The sequence below is a fragment of the Nicotiana attenuata genome, chromosome 3 (genome assembly GCF_001879085.1).
Source record: "Nicotiana attenuata strain UT chromosome 3, NIATTr2, whole genome shotgun sequence".
Taxonomy (NCBI): Eukaryota; Viridiplantae; Streptophyta; class Magnoliopsida; order Solanales; family Solanaceae; genus Nicotiana; species Nicotiana attenuata.
The window spans coordinates 72,143,352-72,161,118 of record NC_031991.1 but is presented as its reverse complement, the minus strand read 5'-3'; the positions used below and the strand labels follow the sequence as shown (position 1 = coordinate 72,161,118).

At 37.3% G+C, this 17,767-nt stretch overlaps 1 protein-coding gene across 1 annotated transcript; it reads right to left on the bottom strand.

Moving 5' to 3' along the window:
- LOC109224098 (protein trichome birefringence-like 14) lies at nucleotides 2,739-15,273 on the bottom strand. The gene is made up of 6 exons (XM_019388682.1): nucleotides 15,002-15,273; nucleotides 12,669-12,886; nucleotides 5,662-5,952; nucleotides 5,117-5,266; nucleotides 4,722-4,917; nucleotides 2,739-4,261 (listed from the first exon to the last, which is right to left on the bottom strand). Exons 2-6 carry the CDS (start codon nucleotides 12,811-12,813, stop codon nucleotides 3,433-3,435), a joined length of 1,611 nt encoding a protein of 536 aa, XP_019244227.1. The 5' UTR covers nucleotides 12,814-12,886; nucleotides 15,002-15,273; the 3' UTR covers nucleotides 2,739-3,432.

Genomic DNA, 17,767 nt, shown 5'->3' with positions numbered 1-17,767 from the left:
TATATTATTTGGCATTCTCCCAAAAACTACACAATCCTGGGTGCAAGTCAAAAGTACATATTTTAGGAAAAAATTCCGCTGAAGGGAATCTTGAAATTACTGCATATGGAAAAATAAAGGAAAATGCAAGTGCCCCTTTTTTTATTTTATTCCTTTAAAAGATAACATTAACATTAATGTTAAATATGCATTATGTTACATTATGGAACTTTTCCAGTAATTTTAGAGCGAGGTGAATTAAAGTACAACAAATTGAGATCTTTTAAAATTAGAGATATTTAACAATATATGAATAATTATAGTCAAATAATAAATATTTGGTTCTCTAAATGGTAATGATATTATAAAAATTGAATGGAAGAAGTATGTAACAGTGTATAGAATTTTTAGGACATGTAAATAGATTGGAGAAGAATTATTTCTTTTTGTCGATAATACGGTTTGTTTAACCTGGGTTTGATTTATAGGACGAAAGCTTCTACCGTTATTGTTGTTGGTTTTATGTTTGAATTTAAATTCTATCCATACAATGTAAAAATGTTACATAATCAGTGAATGTATTGGGTAATTATAGTTAAATATCATTATGATAAACAAAAATAGGTAACGAGGTAAAAATGATAAGCAATCTCCTATCATAGTTAAAAATTACTAATCTTATAAAAAATCGACACATTGTCTGTATATTATTTTCCCTAGAAGGAGAAGTGTGTAATAGAAATTTGGCTACAAGCTCGAGCAATGTAACAATATGATTTATGCTACTGTAAATAGTTTTTTTGAAGGTTTATAGCTTGTTTGACCAGGCTTCTAAAATTAATTTATTTTGAGAAGTGTTTTTTTTTTCAAAAGCGTTTTTCTCAAAAGTAGTTTTGGTGAGAAGTAATTTGTATTTGACGAATTACTTTGAAAAACACTTTTGAACAGCAATTAGTATTTGGCCAAGCTTTTAAAAAATGAAGCTGGTGTAGTTTGGATAAAAAGGAACAAACAGGTTGTTTGCCCAGAAGGACAGCACATGTGAAACAATAGCTAGAGAGATCGCATATACATGTCACGTTAGAGCCAATGATACCACTAAGATACTACTCCAGAAGTGTAGATTCCTTAAATAGGAAGGAGAGAGTAAACATAGATAGAAAGGTCTTTCAGTATTAAAGTGAGTTGCTCTTGATAGTTACTGTAAGCAAAGCAGACTGTGTTATAAAGTCTAGCTCATTTTGTACATGATACATGAGGGTGTTTTTTAAAAATAGTCAAATTTATAACTGGTCGTTCAAAAATAGCCCAATTTCAAAAGTAATCAAAATTTAGCCACTTTTTATGTAAAGATAAATCTGAGCGAAAACACTATTCAAAACCCGGAAAATACTCCAGTATATTATGCTGGAGTTCCAGCATAAGTATACTTGAACTCCAGCATATTATACTGGAGTTCCAGGATAGTATGCTGGAATTCCAGCATAATATGATGGAGTTCCAGCATAAATACACTAGAACTCCAGCATAATATACTGGAGTTCCAGCAAGTATAATGGTCCAGTATAATATACTAAAGTTTGGAGCACCAGTGCTCCAGTCTCCAGTATATTATACTGGAGCCAGCAAATTATACCGGTCCAGCATAATATGCTGGAGTTCATATATAAGTGCACCGAACTCCAGTATATTATGCTGGACCGATCTCTATTGCAACAAAACGGTGGCTATTTTTCATTGACTTGGTAAACGCTGGCTATTTTTGATTGACCAGTCTGAAAACTGGCTATACCGTGAAATTTTGGCATGATACTTTGGCAATTAATGAAGAGTTTATAGTTAAAAAAAATTAAAAAGTGCTTTTAAGTGTATTTTTCTCAAAAGTACTTTTTTAAAAAGTGCTTTTGAAGAAGCTACTTTTCTATGCTTCTCAAAAAATGTTTCCGCTTTTACTCAAAAGCGCTTTTTTTTTCCTTTAAAAGTTTTGCCAAACACTTCAACTTTGAAAAAAAAGTATTTTTTTGAAGAAAAAAAAAGTGTTTTCTGTCTTAGAGCCAAACAAGCTTCAATGGCATTACTGCCTTATTTCTAGCACAAGATGTAGACCCTGTATCAGCATAACCAAGTTCAGAATTTTTAGAAAAAAATTCTGAAATTTTTTTCCTTGGGTAAATATAATGGCACTTTTCTTGGTTGACAAAGTTTGGCGTGATTGCAATAATAACAACAGCAAACCCAATGCCTATCCTGGAAAGATAGAAAAATTGTTTCCGATAAACCAGCCAAGAAAAGATGAAAAGAAGCAGTGGCAACAAGTTTGATGTGATTGCATTTGAACAAATGGTGTGTTTGACGGGAGGTCTTCTGTATGGAGGTCTATAGCATGTGAAGAAAGAGAGGTAAACTTTAAGCAAAGTCCAAATTTTTTGTTTAAAAAGAAAAACTTAATTTATATTACCATTATAATCAGCTGATTAGCAGAATGGAGAATGATGCTGTGAGGAATCGTCTGGCATAGTGATTATGGAGAAAAAGTATTACGGGACTACATGCTATGTTGCTCGGACTCTCCCAAAACGTTGCCGCACTCGTGTCGAATCTTCCAAAAATATACAACTTTTGAAGGCTTTGACACACCCGGTAGCATGTTTGAAGAGTCCGAGCAACATAGCATGTACTCCAGTAATATGTTCCCACAGCACGTCAAAAGGGGGACACTGCAGAAACTGTACCTCAAAACTACTGAATACAGAGAATAATTAGATCTAACATTATAAAGTACTATTAACAATTCTCAAAAACCTGCACAACAAAGAACAAAAGTTGATATTATACATCACAAATGCCACTGATTGGCACTGGATAGGCAAATACTTACAAAACTGCAACAGATTGCCACACGCGATTCACTAATAGCAAGGAAGAGTTAAGTCTTACGTTTGTGCCCTCCAAAGTTAATCAGGTTGCTCGACTTTCCTCGAGATTAATGATCTTGATCATAAGCATATGGAAACATTTAAGTATCACTTGATTGCCAGAAAAGAAAAAAATTGGATAGTTTTCTCATCTTTCTAATAGTACAAACTCCTGTTGAATTCAGTGTACAAATCAAGGGTCGAGCTCTCTTCCAATCCTAAAAGCCTAGTCTCTAACATATGATAATGCAGCGGCGGTAGTTCTCTGCATGTTGTCCAATCAGTAAAATGCCGGAGCATCTCCATTGTCTACAAATAATGTATATGTCATCTACTCCTAAAAAATGGTCGATGAACACATGCAAATACTGCAGACATTATCCATGAATCAACCTCCTGAACACAAGCTGTCCAGCTCCAATAAGTAAAATCAACCAGACATTATTCGTGTAGTATCTGCATCATTTGCCAACTTCCATTCCTTTGACCGGCAAATGGAAAATAACTTTAGACACTGTCATCTGCCAGTTTAGGTATGTTAAAGTTGAGCAAAAAGAATTTCATTCCATGTATCTGGAACACCAGGTAAGCACCAATGCAAACAATCCTGGACTCCAGGTGTTGCTTTGATGCTGTATCGAGATATATGACCCTCGTCTCTCAGCTGGGATAAAGCAGTGATGTCCAAAAGCTTAACAGCTGTTCCTCTTACAGCCGCGGCTGCATCAGGGTCACTTGATTCATCTTGTAGAACTTCCTTCCCACCAGAAAGTGGAGTAGTGTTGTCACAAGTCCCTCCAGTGTTCCAATCTCCATTAAAGAAATGTCTCGGCGATATAGACCGATAAAATGCTTTTAAACGAGGGTGTTTTGGCAGCTGTGAGTTCACCCAGTTGACAATACTGTGAATTGTAAAATTCTTGGCACCACCAATAGTTGCAATCTTCCTGTTCTTATTAGGAACACCGCCAACATACATAACCCACCGGTTGGCCTTAAGCTTTCCTCTATTCCAATGGTGTCCTGTGTTCAGAACAAGGACATCAAACCTTGGAAGGAAATGACTCAAAAATGCTGGAGGACGGTCCAGGTGCATGGCGAAATCAGTAGCAGGGTCGGACGGATTTATGGGTGTCAAGTCACAGAGACTAGCAGACCAATAGTAAAGAATAGTTGCTTTGGTGTCTGGAAATCGATAAGCCCATCCATCAGGTCGAGCAGAACCACGAGATTGGACAAGACCGTACTCATGCCCCACATCAAGAACATTGGGTCTATCTTTTCCACCAGTAATCATACACATAAGTGATTGAAATTGCTGTCTACCAAGTGAATCCCCAATGAAAGCCAGAGTTTTGTTTTGCATCCTGGATACACCATCAACTTTAGTGTATCTTTTGCATATAAAATAACTAGATACAAATAGTTCCAACTGATGACTCAAGGAAGAGAGATTGCAATGCTAAGCAACAGCAGTTAACCTAGACTCTGAAAGATGATCTGGACAAAATTTCATATTTGGCATGTCTGTATGTACAAGAGAGGGGAGGGCAAGAAGCCACAAGATACAAAGAGAGCTCTACCGCTACAGATTAAAGCATTTCAGGTTTGACATACATTTTAATATTTTGATTCAGTCAAAGGCCTATCTTATTGGCCTTGAGGAAAAAACCGACCAAGTGAAGGTAGGCACTATTTAAACTATGATAGAAACAGAACAGAGTAAAGGTTTTCAGTCAGTTGATAAAGAAATTTTTGCCACTTTGTATACCACATCTCAAACTTGGATCAGAAACAAAGACTTTGTAAGAAAAGTTACAATGTTACCTTTTCAGAAATTTAACACCTGTAAAGTCTTCCATCTCACAATCTTTTGGTCGCCAACGTAACTTTTCGTACTCAAAATCTGTACGTTGTGTCAAGCGGCAAGCCCACATAGATGACAACCATTGCTTGCAGCCAAATCCAGAATATAAAGGTCGGCTATCATCAGTGACCCATCTGCCTTTAGCTAAGCTACAATCTGAAAATTAACATAAAGGTATTAGTATCTTATTACTTTCGACCTATTCAATCAAAATCTACTGGCCAACTTAAGGGCAGCTAAAACAAAACTAAGACAAATTCTCTCGGTTGAACGATAATTATCATGTGGTCAGAGAAAATGAAAAAGAAAATTAATGATTAGATAAATAAGAATAGGAAAAAGAAAGATAGGTCACCTTGTCTTTTCAGGGTGGTTGTCAAATTTTCACTATGTTCACGCCCAGAACTCACAGGAGCGGGAACATCAGTTTGCTGCTCTCTTGAACCACTTTTTTTGTCTGAAACATCTTTTAGATCTCCTTTGTCAGTAAAGTTGGGAGCAATACCTGCACTGCCCAAAAAATGCACTTACTACATCAAATTGTAGAGGCTACAGATCAGTTAACTTTAGTAATATCTAAGTATAAAATGAAAGAGTCCATCAAACTTAGCATGTCAAGACGACCCTGTGAAAGTAATCCATTAAAATTTAATATGCCACTTTTGAAAACACAATTCAAGTTTATGAGGGATACAGCTTCAGTATAAAAAAACTAGAGTATAAGTTACTTTTACTGTTACTATTCAGGGAAAGGGGAGTTCTTCTCTTGTTTGAATTTGAAAGGACAAAAGGCACCCACATTTTCAGATAGAGAAATTAACAAAGTTTTATAATTCCTCTAATTCGTCAAGCTTTAGGTATTTGAGATAAGGAAATTATGATGTCCTGAACAAGACCTACCTCCTATTTCTTCACGAGTAATAAATTCTTCAGACACCTTAGTCACTGGTGAAGAGTTTGTATAAGTAGAATATTTTTCAGATTCAAAGTAAACACTTTCTTCTACTTGCCCCGATCCGCCTCCTTCTCCCAAGGCTTCTTTATCATGAGAAATCAATTCTTCAGTCACCTTAATCACTGGTGAAGAGTTTGTATAAGAAGAATATTTGTCGGATTCAAAGTTAAAACTTTCTTCTGATTTCCCCGATCCGCTTCCTTCTCCCAAAGCTTCTTCATCTTTCACTTTAAGATCTGCGAGATAAAAGAGCATAAATGAGTAATCCATAAGGATACTTCAACATTTCCACCAAGGAGTTCAGTCCTAACTCCTAATTCAGAATAGTCCTTTTAAAAAGTGTGAGAAAGCACGGGAGAAAATATTATTGAGTAATTATGACAATGATACAATGAGCTATATATATATATATATATATATATATATATATATATATATATATATATATATATATATATATATAATACATGTCCTACTCCTAATACATATGGGACTAGGGTTATTTACTACTATTTAACTATCAAACTAACACCCCCCTCAAGCTGGTGCATATAAATCATATGTACCGAGCTTGTTACATATATAACTAATACGAGGACCAGTGAGGGACTTGGTGAAAATATCAGCTTCACTGGTGAAAATATCAGCAAGCTGTTCATTCGACTTCACAAATTTTGTAGCAATATCTCCCGAGAGTATCTTTTCTCTAACAAAGTGAGAGTCAAACTCGATGTGTTTAATTCTCTCATGGAACACTGGATTTGACGCAATATGAAGAGCAGCTTGATTATCACACTCAAGTCCCATCTGACTAATCTCACCAAATTTCAACTCCTTGAGCAACTCTTTGATCCAAATTAGCTCACATGTCGCCATAGCCATTGCTCGATATTCTGCTTCTGCACTAGACCAAGCAACCACATTCTGTTTCTTGCTCTTCCAAGACACCAAATTTCCTCCTACTAAGACACAATATCCAGATGTAGAACGTCTATCAGAAGGTGATCCTGCCCAATCAGCATCTGAGTATCCAACGATCTGCTCATGGCCTCGATCCTCAAACAATAAGCCTTTGCCTAGAGCTGATTTTATATACCGAAGAATGCGGACAACTACATCCCAATGACTATCACAAGGAGAATCCATAAACTGACTCACAACACTCACAGGAAAGGAAATGTCAGGTCTAGTCACTGTGAGGTAATTTAATTTACCAACCAACCGCCTATATCTTGCAGGATCGCTAAGAGGCTCCCCCTGTCCTGGCATAAGTTTAGAATTCGGATCCATCGGAGTGTCAACAGGTCTACAACCTGTCATTCCTGTCTCCTCAAGAATATCTAAGGCATACTTCCGTTGTGAGATCACAATACCTGAGCTAGACTGAGCGACCTCAATACCCAAAAAATACTTTAATCTGCCCAGATCCTTAGTCTGAAAGTACTGAAAGAGATGTTGCTTCAACTTACTAATACCATCCTGATCATTGCCGGTAATAACAAGGCGAAATATATAAACGGCCCCTTCAAGCTGTCCTCAACGACCAGCTGAACACCTGAAAAATACTAATGACCAAATAGACACTTTCTGCTTAGTTGGAATATGTCTCTTAAACCCCTTAGGCTGACATGGCAAAATTTGTGTGTTACACTCAGATTGAAGCGCGTGAAACTCTTTAAAATTAACTTTATCCTTCACTTTTTTCCTAAACTTAATGTGGACCCCGTCTCTTTCTTCTCTATTTTTTCCCTCCACCATTCTATGCGCATCCGACCTTTCTTCTCCCATTTTTTTGTATGAAAACATTACTAAAACTCTTTTTAGTTCGGCAGAGTGTTAGTATTTGATTGCTAAAACAACCAGCCTTATGATAATAATGGAGAATCATTGCAGAGACGACTTATTGTACCAGCCAACCAAATCATCAAGTAGCCCTAGTCTGATGTATGCGCTACAACCCATAATCCTTCAGCGTAAACTTTTTGTCAATGGCCTCCAGATTAAGTACCTGGATCAGAAAAAAGAATATCAATTTTCTCTGTAGAATGTCACACACGCCTTTTGTACCTGATTGGCCACACACAAATTACACCATCAAAGAACCACTATCACCTCCTTCATCTTACTTTACCCCAAATTTGAGAAAAAAATTCATCTAAAACCTTCTAATTTTACTACAATTGAATTTTCTAATTGGTTCTACGCTGGTGAAAATATTCAATTAAGTGGGTTAGGACGATTTTTTATTTGGTTTTGAGAAAGAAAAAAAAGTAGAGGGGGTTTGGACGGCGACGGTAACCAAATAATTGGGGTTGGCAGATCTCTTTGGGTAGGGAAAGTTAATACAATCTTAGCCTCTCTTCTTCCTTTGTTCTTAACAAAACCACCTCAACCCACCATGAAACCACCATACAGGTAAGGAAATCATATTTTTCACATCTGATCTTGATTGAGTTTACCAAAAAAGGCAGAGATGTTGCCCCCTTGTCTATTCTCATTGCAGTAGAAAGAAAACAAGAAAAATGTTCTCCATTGCACAGATTTCTCCATTTTGACAATGGAGGTCGCATAATGAGCTTTTCGGGCGAGGTCAATTAATGATCCCTTGGTGGGTTCTCTATTTGGCTATTCTATGTTATTTCATATGGTTTGAATATTAATTTGTTGGGAGGGGGAGAGAGAAAGGATTTAAGAAAAGGGGATGGAGGACATGACTGATGCAAAGAAGAAGATGAAAGGGAGGGGGGAGGGGGGAGGGGGGAAGGGGGAGGGGGAGGGGGAGGGGTAGTGCTGGTCTTTACAAAAGTAAAGGAAGAGGCTTTCTATTTCATATTTAATGTATTTTCTTTTTTTTTTTAATTGTGTCAATTTTTTATTCCAATTAACACGTGTCGTTTTTTAATTGGATCATTTGACACGTCATTGGCAAGTGTAGCTCACGCATAGTCTTCAGGACTCAGGTGTTTACTTGATACACTTAATAAACACTTGAAGTGTCTAAATGGTAAATGGATCAGCTGGGGTGTTCAGTTGGTCGTTAAGGATAACTTGAAGGGGCCGTTTATGTATTTCGCCTAATAACAATATCGTCAACATAAATGACCAGATAAATACAGAGATTTGAAGCAGAATGTCGATAAGATACAGAGTGATCAGCTTCACTACGAGTCATGCCAAACTCCTGAATAACTGTGCTGAACTTACCAAATCAGGCTCGAGGAGACTGCTTTAAACCATAGAGGGACCGGCGCAACCGACATACAAGGCCACTAGACTCCCCCTGAGCAACAAAACCAGGTGGTTGCTCCATATAAACCTCATCCTCAAGGTCACCGTGAAGAAAAGCATTCTTAATGTCCAACTGATAGAGAGGCCAATGGCGAATAGCAGCCATGGATAGAAAAAGGCGGACTGATGCAATTTTAGCCACATGAGAGAAAGTATCACTGTAATCGAGTCCAAATATCTGAGTATATCCTTTGGCAATAAGACGAGCCTTAAGTCGATCAACCTGGCCATCTGGACCAACTTTGACTGCATACACCCAACGACAACCAACAGTCGATTTACTCGAAGGAAGAGAAACAAGCTCCCAAGTACCACTCGTATGTAAAGCAAACATCTCGTCAATCGTAGCCTGTCACCATCCGGGATGAGACAGTGCTTCACCTGTAGACTTAGGGATGGAAACAGAGGACAAAGATGACACAAATGCACAATGGGATGGTGAGAGACGATGGTAACTTAAACCGACATAATGAGGATTAGGATTAAGTGTGGACCGTATACCTTTTCGTAGTGCAATCGGTTGATTAAGAGGAGACAAGTCCGCAGTATTAGCACCTGACGTGAATCAGCTGGGCCTGATGCTGGGCGCGGACGACGATGATAAGTCAGGAGTGGTGGAGCTGTAGAAGGTTGAACTGGACTAGGTGGTGGCACTAGAGCTATAGTTGGTGGAACTGGACTAGGCGATGGCACTGGACTCGGTGATGGCACTGGAGCTATAGGTGGTGGAGCTGCAACTGGAACTGTTGGTGGTGGAGCTATGGAGGAAGATGAATGGGAGATAGGGACTGAATCTCCAAAAGAAGGAACTGCTAGCACCTCAGAAATATCTAAGTGATTAACTGGACCTGTGAAGTATGATTGGGTTTCAAAGAAGGTAACATCAGCAGACATAAGATATCGCTGAAGGTCAGGAGACTAACATCGATATCCCTTTTGCGTTCTCGAGTAACCCAGAAACATGCACTTAAGAGCACGAGGAGCTAACTTATCTTTTCCTGGAGTAAGGTCATGAACAAAGCACGTACTCCTAAAGATACGGGGTGGAAGAGAGAACAAAGGTAAGTGGGGAAACAGGACAGAGAATGGAACTTGATTTTGGATAGCTGAAGATGGCAGAAGATTAATAAGATAACAAGATGTAAGAACTGCATCTCCCCAAAGACGCAGCGGAACATGAGATTGTATGAGTAGGGTACGAGCAGTTTCAATAAGATGTCTATTCTTTCTTTCAGCTACCCCCTTTTGTTGGGATATGTAAGATGTTTGATGAATAATCCCATGGGAGTTCATAAACTGCTGAAATCGGGAAGACAAATACTCCAGGGCATTATCACTACGAAATGTGCGGATAGAAACCCCAAATTGATGTTGAATTTCAGCGTGGAAGGTCTGGAAAATAGAAAACAACTCAGATCGATTTTTCATCAAAAATATCCAAGTTCACCTGGAATAATCATCAATGAAACTGACAAAGGAACGGAATCCCAAGGTAGAACCGACCCGACTAGGACCCCAAACATCTGAATGGACTAAAGTAAAAGGTGACTCTGCTCGATTATCAAGACGCCGCGGGAAATGGTAGCGGGTATGCTTACCGAGCTGACATGACTCACACTCTAGAGTGGACAAGTAAGATAAGCCAGGTACCATTTTCTGAAGTTTTGACAAACTGGGATGTCCTAACCGTTTATGTAATAAATCTGGTGAATCAGTAACGGGACAAGTTATTGGAGGAAGACAAGATGTGAGTCCATGTGATTTTGCAAGGATAAGGTAATAAAGTCCATTTGATTCGCGTCCGGTACCAATGATCCACCCTGTACTGCGTTCCTGTATAAAAACAAGGTCATCAAGAAATAAAACAGCAGATTTAAGTGATTTGGCTAAGCGACTAACGGCTATGAGATTAAAAGGACTACTAGGAACATAAAGAACGGAGTCTGAAGGTAAGGAAGGAAGTGGACTTGTTTGACCTATTGCAGTTGTCATGGCTTGAGACCCATTGGCCATTGTGACTGTTGGAAGAGATTGAGAATATGAAATACTAGTGAAAAGAGATTTGTTACCAGAAATATGATCAGATGCACCTGAATCAATGCCAAGACTCAGAAGGTGAAGATTGGGAGACACAAGCTACTATTTGTTGGAACAACGGAGACTAATCCTGAATATGTCTGTTTACGTGCTTTGTACTGAAGGAGCTCAATATAATCCGGTAAAGAAACTATCTGGATTGGATTCAATGCATTGGATCCATCGTGCCGGAAAAAGCAGAAATTTGCTGGGGATCATTGTTCACGCCGGAAAAATCACTGTAGCTCGCCGGAGAATTCCAAAGTTGTCAGAATCTGTCAGAGATAGTACCAATGGACTCGGAATTGCAAGGAGATGCCACTGTCCAAAAGAAGCGTTTCAAAATTCTGGACCGGCGCGTGGGACAGACGCGCCGCCGGTGGCAGAACTCCGGCAGGCGCGTGGGGGCGCGTGGATCAGTGTTTTCAGGTGGTTTTTTTCTGGGGTTTGGTCGCCTATCTCTTGGGAACCTTTTGGTGGTGTTGGATTTCGCAGAACATTGATAATTAGAGACTTTGACACAAATAGTCACTTAGGTCACCTGAAAATTGCACGGTGACTAAGTTCTTTCTTCCCGGAAGTCGCTGGAATGACGCACAGCGATCTCTTCTCACCAAAGCTCTGATACCATATGAGAAAGCACAGGAGAAAATATTATTGATTAATTATGACAATGATATAATGAGCCCTATATATATATAATACATGTCCTACTCCTAATACATATGGGACTAGGGTTATTTACTACTCCCTCCATTTCAAATTAAATGAGGTAGTTTGACTCGGCACGGAGTTTAAGGAAAAAAAGAAAGACTTTTGAAATTTGTGGTCTTAAAAGCTTAAGGGGTAAAGCTTTGTGGGGCCATGACTTTTGTGTGGTTATAAAAGCTTCTCATTAAAGGTAAAATGGGCAAAATGAGGAGTTTAAAGTTGAATTATTTCCAAATTTAGAAATGTGTCATTTATTTTGGAACAGACTAAAAAGGAAAGTACCTCATTTAATATGAAACGGAGGGAGTACTATTTAACTACCAAACTAACAAAAAGTAGTTGAAATAAATGAACTTCACCATTCTCTTAGAAGAAGAAAAAATGAGAACAGAAAAACTATGGTTTAGCAATTTGCAGCTAGATCGACGGTCAGCAGTGTGCCCACAATAAATAATATCACTGTGGAAAAGATCCAGCCAAACCCTTTGACAAAAAGACGTATTAGAGACTCCATGCCTGCCAAGTAAGCATGTGAACTAAACTCACATTAAAAAAAGTGAGACGTGTTCACTTCAAGGAGAGTGACTTTGCCATTTAGACAAGTTGTCTTTATAAGAGATCCTCACAATCAAAGCTGGCTGATTCAATAGTACTGGTGTTTTATGCAAACTTTGACACATAAATGCATCTCAACTAAAGAAGGACCTATTGTACTCAATAGATATATAAAATGGTTGAATCATTAATGAGCGCCCAAACAGCAGAGAGCTCGAATGCAAAAAACTACCATATTCTTTAAACTTGATGAAGATATTAGCTAAACCGTAATGGAAAAATGATAAAGAAACCAATGGTACGTCAGAGGGTTTATGCAAACCTGGAGAAAGCTGGAGCACATGATTCTGAGGTAGTACTGGAGAAGAAAGAAATAGGCTTTTCACATATGCCAAAAGTAGAACACTAGCACATACGAATCCAATAAGGATGAGAGAGATCTGCGACACCTTCATACCTCCATTCATCCCTGAAGATTAGGGATGTCTGGACTTGAACTCATTCCACCACAATGGACTTGTGTTTGCTTCAGATTAACATCTGTCAATTATTGAAAGGAAAATGTTAAAGAGACAAAAATAGGAAAAGTACTGTTCTGGTGTAAAATGTGTTCAAAGGCACAATTTTGAAGACTTTTGATATGGACCACAAAATCAGACAACCACCTGTGGGAGGTAATGGACAATGATACTCTATAAACTAATACGTGCTCTCAATTCAGGAAGTAGGCCTTTAAGAAATTGCATCTAAATAGTACTCCATTTTTCTATCAAAAGCTGCTGCCTTCCTTAAACTTCGTTCTCTAGGTTTGAGAACGATAAATGCCACTCCACTGCATAGAAATAATTTTTTCTCATTGATCGAGTCCAGTAACAAGGATAAATCAACAAATACTTAAAGCCCATTCCGATTTTATAGACCTTTCTGGTTCCTTCACTTTATCTCAAGAAAAACCATCCACCCTGCCATAACCCAATTATAATCTTTCCATACTCAGTCCAACCCGAAGAGGAGCCTTGGAGCAACGGTAAAGTTGTCTTCGTGTGAACCATAGGTCACTGGTTCGAGTGGAATGTCTCGATGACCTAGTATTGACTTATTATATACAGGTTGTTGCTTTCACATGACACCCAGACCCCACCTGTGGGATTACACTGGGTTTGTTGTTGTTGTTGTTGTTTCCCATGACTACACATAGAAGTTTCCTGCCTTCCACAATGATTGAGTTACTGAATCCTTGTAATACAAGTTCTTTCCTCGAACGATGGCTACGAACTACGCAAACTGAATTGTCAAGGCTTTCAAACCAACACTGAGAAAGCTCAATCAATAAAAGAGCATTTTAGTGGAATGGCTTAAGTCTTAACGAAGTTACTTCCCATACGAGGAAGGAACGGAAGCTAGCAAACCTAGGTCAACACCAAGGTAGGCGAAAGGGAAAAAACTATGTTTGATGTGAACGGAAGCAAGCATTCGCTAAGAAAGCAAAACAGGAAGCGGGGAATTCCCTTTTTCAAGGCCCCTAACCTAGTCCTGGTTTGGTTCTCTGGTGGAACGATTTGAGATACCTTTTCCTAAATCAGATTTGATTGATTCGCCCTTGGAAATAAGAAGTTCTTATCTAAGGGGGATAATATCAACCACTTGATGCCCTTCTTATTCTGGAATCCTATCTATTCAGGGAAAGATACTGAACTTTTGTAATTGAAAAAGATTTCCATTGGGATCTTTGAAGTAGATGGCGGTTGATAAAGAACTCTTCGAAGGGTAGGTTGCCTACATCACACGCACACACTCTTTAGGTGCGGCACTTCCCCCAACCCTACATGAATGAGGATGCTTTGTTCACCGGCCTGCCCTTCACTCAGTCCAACCCCACCTCTAAAGACAACAAAGGTTCAGTAACTCCCTGTAAGAATTTTTTCCCAAGTCAAAGGCTCAGTAGCCCCATATAAGGATAGATAATTTCCAGCAAAAACATGGACTAATAACAATAATTTCACTGCTTCTTACTAGTGGCCACCTTCAACTAATGGTTGGCGCAAATTTTATCTTTGAAGCAGATCCATCCTACTCGCTACTATTTTCTACCTTGCTAACAAATCCTACTAATCAAAGTAACAATCTAAGACTACTATAACACAAATATGGTAGCTTTACCAACATGAAAGAATGATAGCAACAATTTTATTCAGAGCAGCTCCACTATTCTATTGAGTACATGCTACCGCTCCCACCAACACAGGTATTGGGTAACTCTGCCCACAAGGCTTAGGCAGATGGGAACAAATTTTATTCAGATCCGTGCCGGACGGATAAGGGCTTAAATTGAAAAATCCAATACACATAATATGTAAATTACCACAAAATCTAGTAACAAAAATAAAAATTCCCAATAAAAAACATAACAATGAGTACTAATAATACTAGTAGAAAACAAAAATGGCAGCATTTTACCAACATGAAGAAATAATAGCAACAATTAACTCTGCAAAAAAGTCGGATCTTTAAGAAACTTAAAGGAAGCAAAAAGCAGTAGACAAAATAATACTGTATAGCAATGTTACAAACAATAGACACTAAAAAAATAATATATTGTATTGAATCTGACTAGAGTGAAACAGATATGGAGGATTTATATATAGAAATGCATACCTAAAATTGGACGAAATTGAAGCTGGAAAGCCGGGGATTGATCTTGGAGAAATTATACAGGAGGAAAAAATAAAAGCAAGTAAGAAATTAATAAAATCATATAATAATGGTGAATTTGGGTAGAAATTAAAGAAGTAATAACTTGGAAAATCAAGAGAAAATGGGGTAAATGGGATAAAGAAGGTGCTGGAGTGAAGAAGAACAGAAAGAAGACGTGTTAACGGAGTAAATCACGGGAGAAAAGGGAGCAGTGGTAGTCGAAATACGGTCCATTTTCGTGCTTTTTTTATTTTTTAGTCTTTGACATAAGTGTGGTCTATTTATTGAAAAATTATAATACGGAGAAATTTTCGTAAAACACTATCTTTTAGTGGTAATTAACTATCTATAAATATCACTTGCTATATTACGGATTGTAGATACGTTTTTTGTTGTTATAAGATGTATTAGATATATTTAAGCTACTGTATTCATGAATACAGTAGCAAAAATAGGCGTGAATCAGGAAAGTCCAGCTAATCAGTTATTGTATTCGAGTGTATTCGACTGTATTCATAGCGTGAAACATGTGATTACAGCTGGACAGATTATTGTATTCGACTGTATTCGGCTGTATTCACGACGTGAAACAGGGGGGTTACACTGCTTTTAAACGGAAAGTGAATCAATTAACATAATAGACTCCTAATATAACTCAACAAACTCTATTATAACACACAAAATTTATATTTCCAATTATAAAAAAAGATTCTCAACCGAAAAAATTAATTAAAAAAACATATGAATACATTCATGGCATATAGCGAGACAGTGAATACAATGAAATACATAGAATACATCGGGATATATTGAAATACAATTGAAAAAAAGATAGTGAATACAATGAAATACATGGAATACAACGAGATACATTGAATTACAACGAAAAAAGACAATGAATACAATGAAATACATGAAAATACAGCGTGATACGTTGAAAATACATTGAAATATATTAACAGAAAATCAAGTTGCTCAGCCCCAAACTCCATCGTCTTTGTTCAAGAACAAACCCTTATTTCCGACGAATCCGCCGTCGAGCAAAAACCCTGAACACTACATGTCTTTTTGTAAGTGGTATGTAACTCATACAACGTCCATCGCACGTATTTGTATTGCAGGAGAACTATATTGTTGTTGTCTACCTAAAACTCCTTCATCAACATATAGTCCTCTCCAGATGAAAGACCCGTGAATCGCAAAGGGATTGACCAAATTTTTGGTTGCACAAAATTGAGGGGAAAAGTCAGAGAAGTCTTCGTGGTATAACAGGCAAAATCACCGTTTGTGACTAATGGTAGGTGATGTGGGTGAGAGGAATTTTGAGATTGAGCATCGTGTTTTCAGAGAATGGGGGAAGAGAATGGCATGTATCAAAGTAGAGAGAGAAAGAAAATAGTGTAACTGAATAGCGTATTTAGTGGCTTAGGGGTAGGAGGTAACCAAAATTAGATATTTTGCTATAAACATTAAAAGGTATCTATATAATATAATTTTTTTAAATGGTATTTATTTAAAATAAATAAAGTGTTAACCTTTGCTATAGGAGGTAAAAATTCCATTATTCTTTCATAACTTGACCGTTTATACTTGTCCACTTCCGTACGCTTTCATGCACCCATTTTTTTATTGACTTTGGTTCATCTATTATCTAATCAATCTATGTGTTGTTATTACTTATTACTAGTTTTAGGGTACGCGCTTTGCGCGTGTTCCTATATCAGTAAATATATAATTCTCAAATATTACGTAAATATTATTAAATAATATATTTGAGTTATTGAATAAATATTAAAAATTATAAGTTCCTAACAATATTATAAGTTCCTAGCGATATTAAAATTGTTGACAGAGCCAACTTAGTGAGATTAACATTCGTTATTTTTAGAAACTTATAATTTTTAATATGTATTCAATAATGCAAATACATTATTTAATAATATTTACGTAATGTTTAAAAATTATATATTTACTGATATAGGAACACGTGCAAATGATAGAAGATACAAATTATTCGAACTTTTTTCCTATTCGAACAATATATTATTCTCTTTGTCAATTTGTGTAATATTTAAAAGCTATACTTAATAATTAAAATATATATTTAGTTAGGTACCAAATCTCTTACTTTTAGTAGTATGTCTCAAATCTCTTACTTTTAGTAGTATATCTTAATAGAATTATAAGTTCCCCAATATAAAAAGAATGAATGTAAAATGTATTTCTATTGAAATTGTCATTGGATATACAATATCACGACCCAAAATCCACTAAGGGTCGTGATGGCGCCGGACACCTTTGTCAGGCAAGCCAGCACTAAATAACTAGTAACTTCTCGATTTAGATATTTCTGAATTCGCTTCTTTTATACATTTAAACAATAAAGAATAAGTTCCACTGAATAAATAATAATATCTTTAACAATTTCAAAATACTGAATAATCCCATAGATATCCCATAACCCGGTGTCACAAGTCCATGAGCAATTACTTAAGAAAATCGAATAAAGTACAATACTGTCCGGAATACAAATTGGACAGAAGTAAAGATAACACGTCGAAAGAGACTATACTGGCTGCGGGTCGCCTCGAGAATGCAGCCCACCTAGTCCCCGAATCATCCATGCTGCTACGCCTAGTAGGCCACTAGAAATACATGTGCCTGTGCAACAAAAATGCACAACAAGTGTAGCATGAGTACGAAAACAACACGTACTCAGTAAGTATC

Excerpts from the sequence above, each read along its gene's own strand:
- LOC109224098 (XM_019388682.1), bottom strand. The coding sequence starts at position 12,813 with ATGAATGGAGGTATGAAGGTGTCGCAGATCTCTCTCATCCTTATTGGA. Across the intron at positions 4,918-5,116 it reads AACCACCCTGAAAAGACAAG|ATTGTAGCTTAGCTAAAGGC; the intron begins GTGACCTATCTT and ends GTTAATTTTCAG. Across the intron at positions 4,262-4,721 it reads GGTGTTAAATTTCTGAAAAG|GATGCAAAACAAAACTCTGG; the intron begins GTAACATTGTAA and ends TGGTGTATCCAG.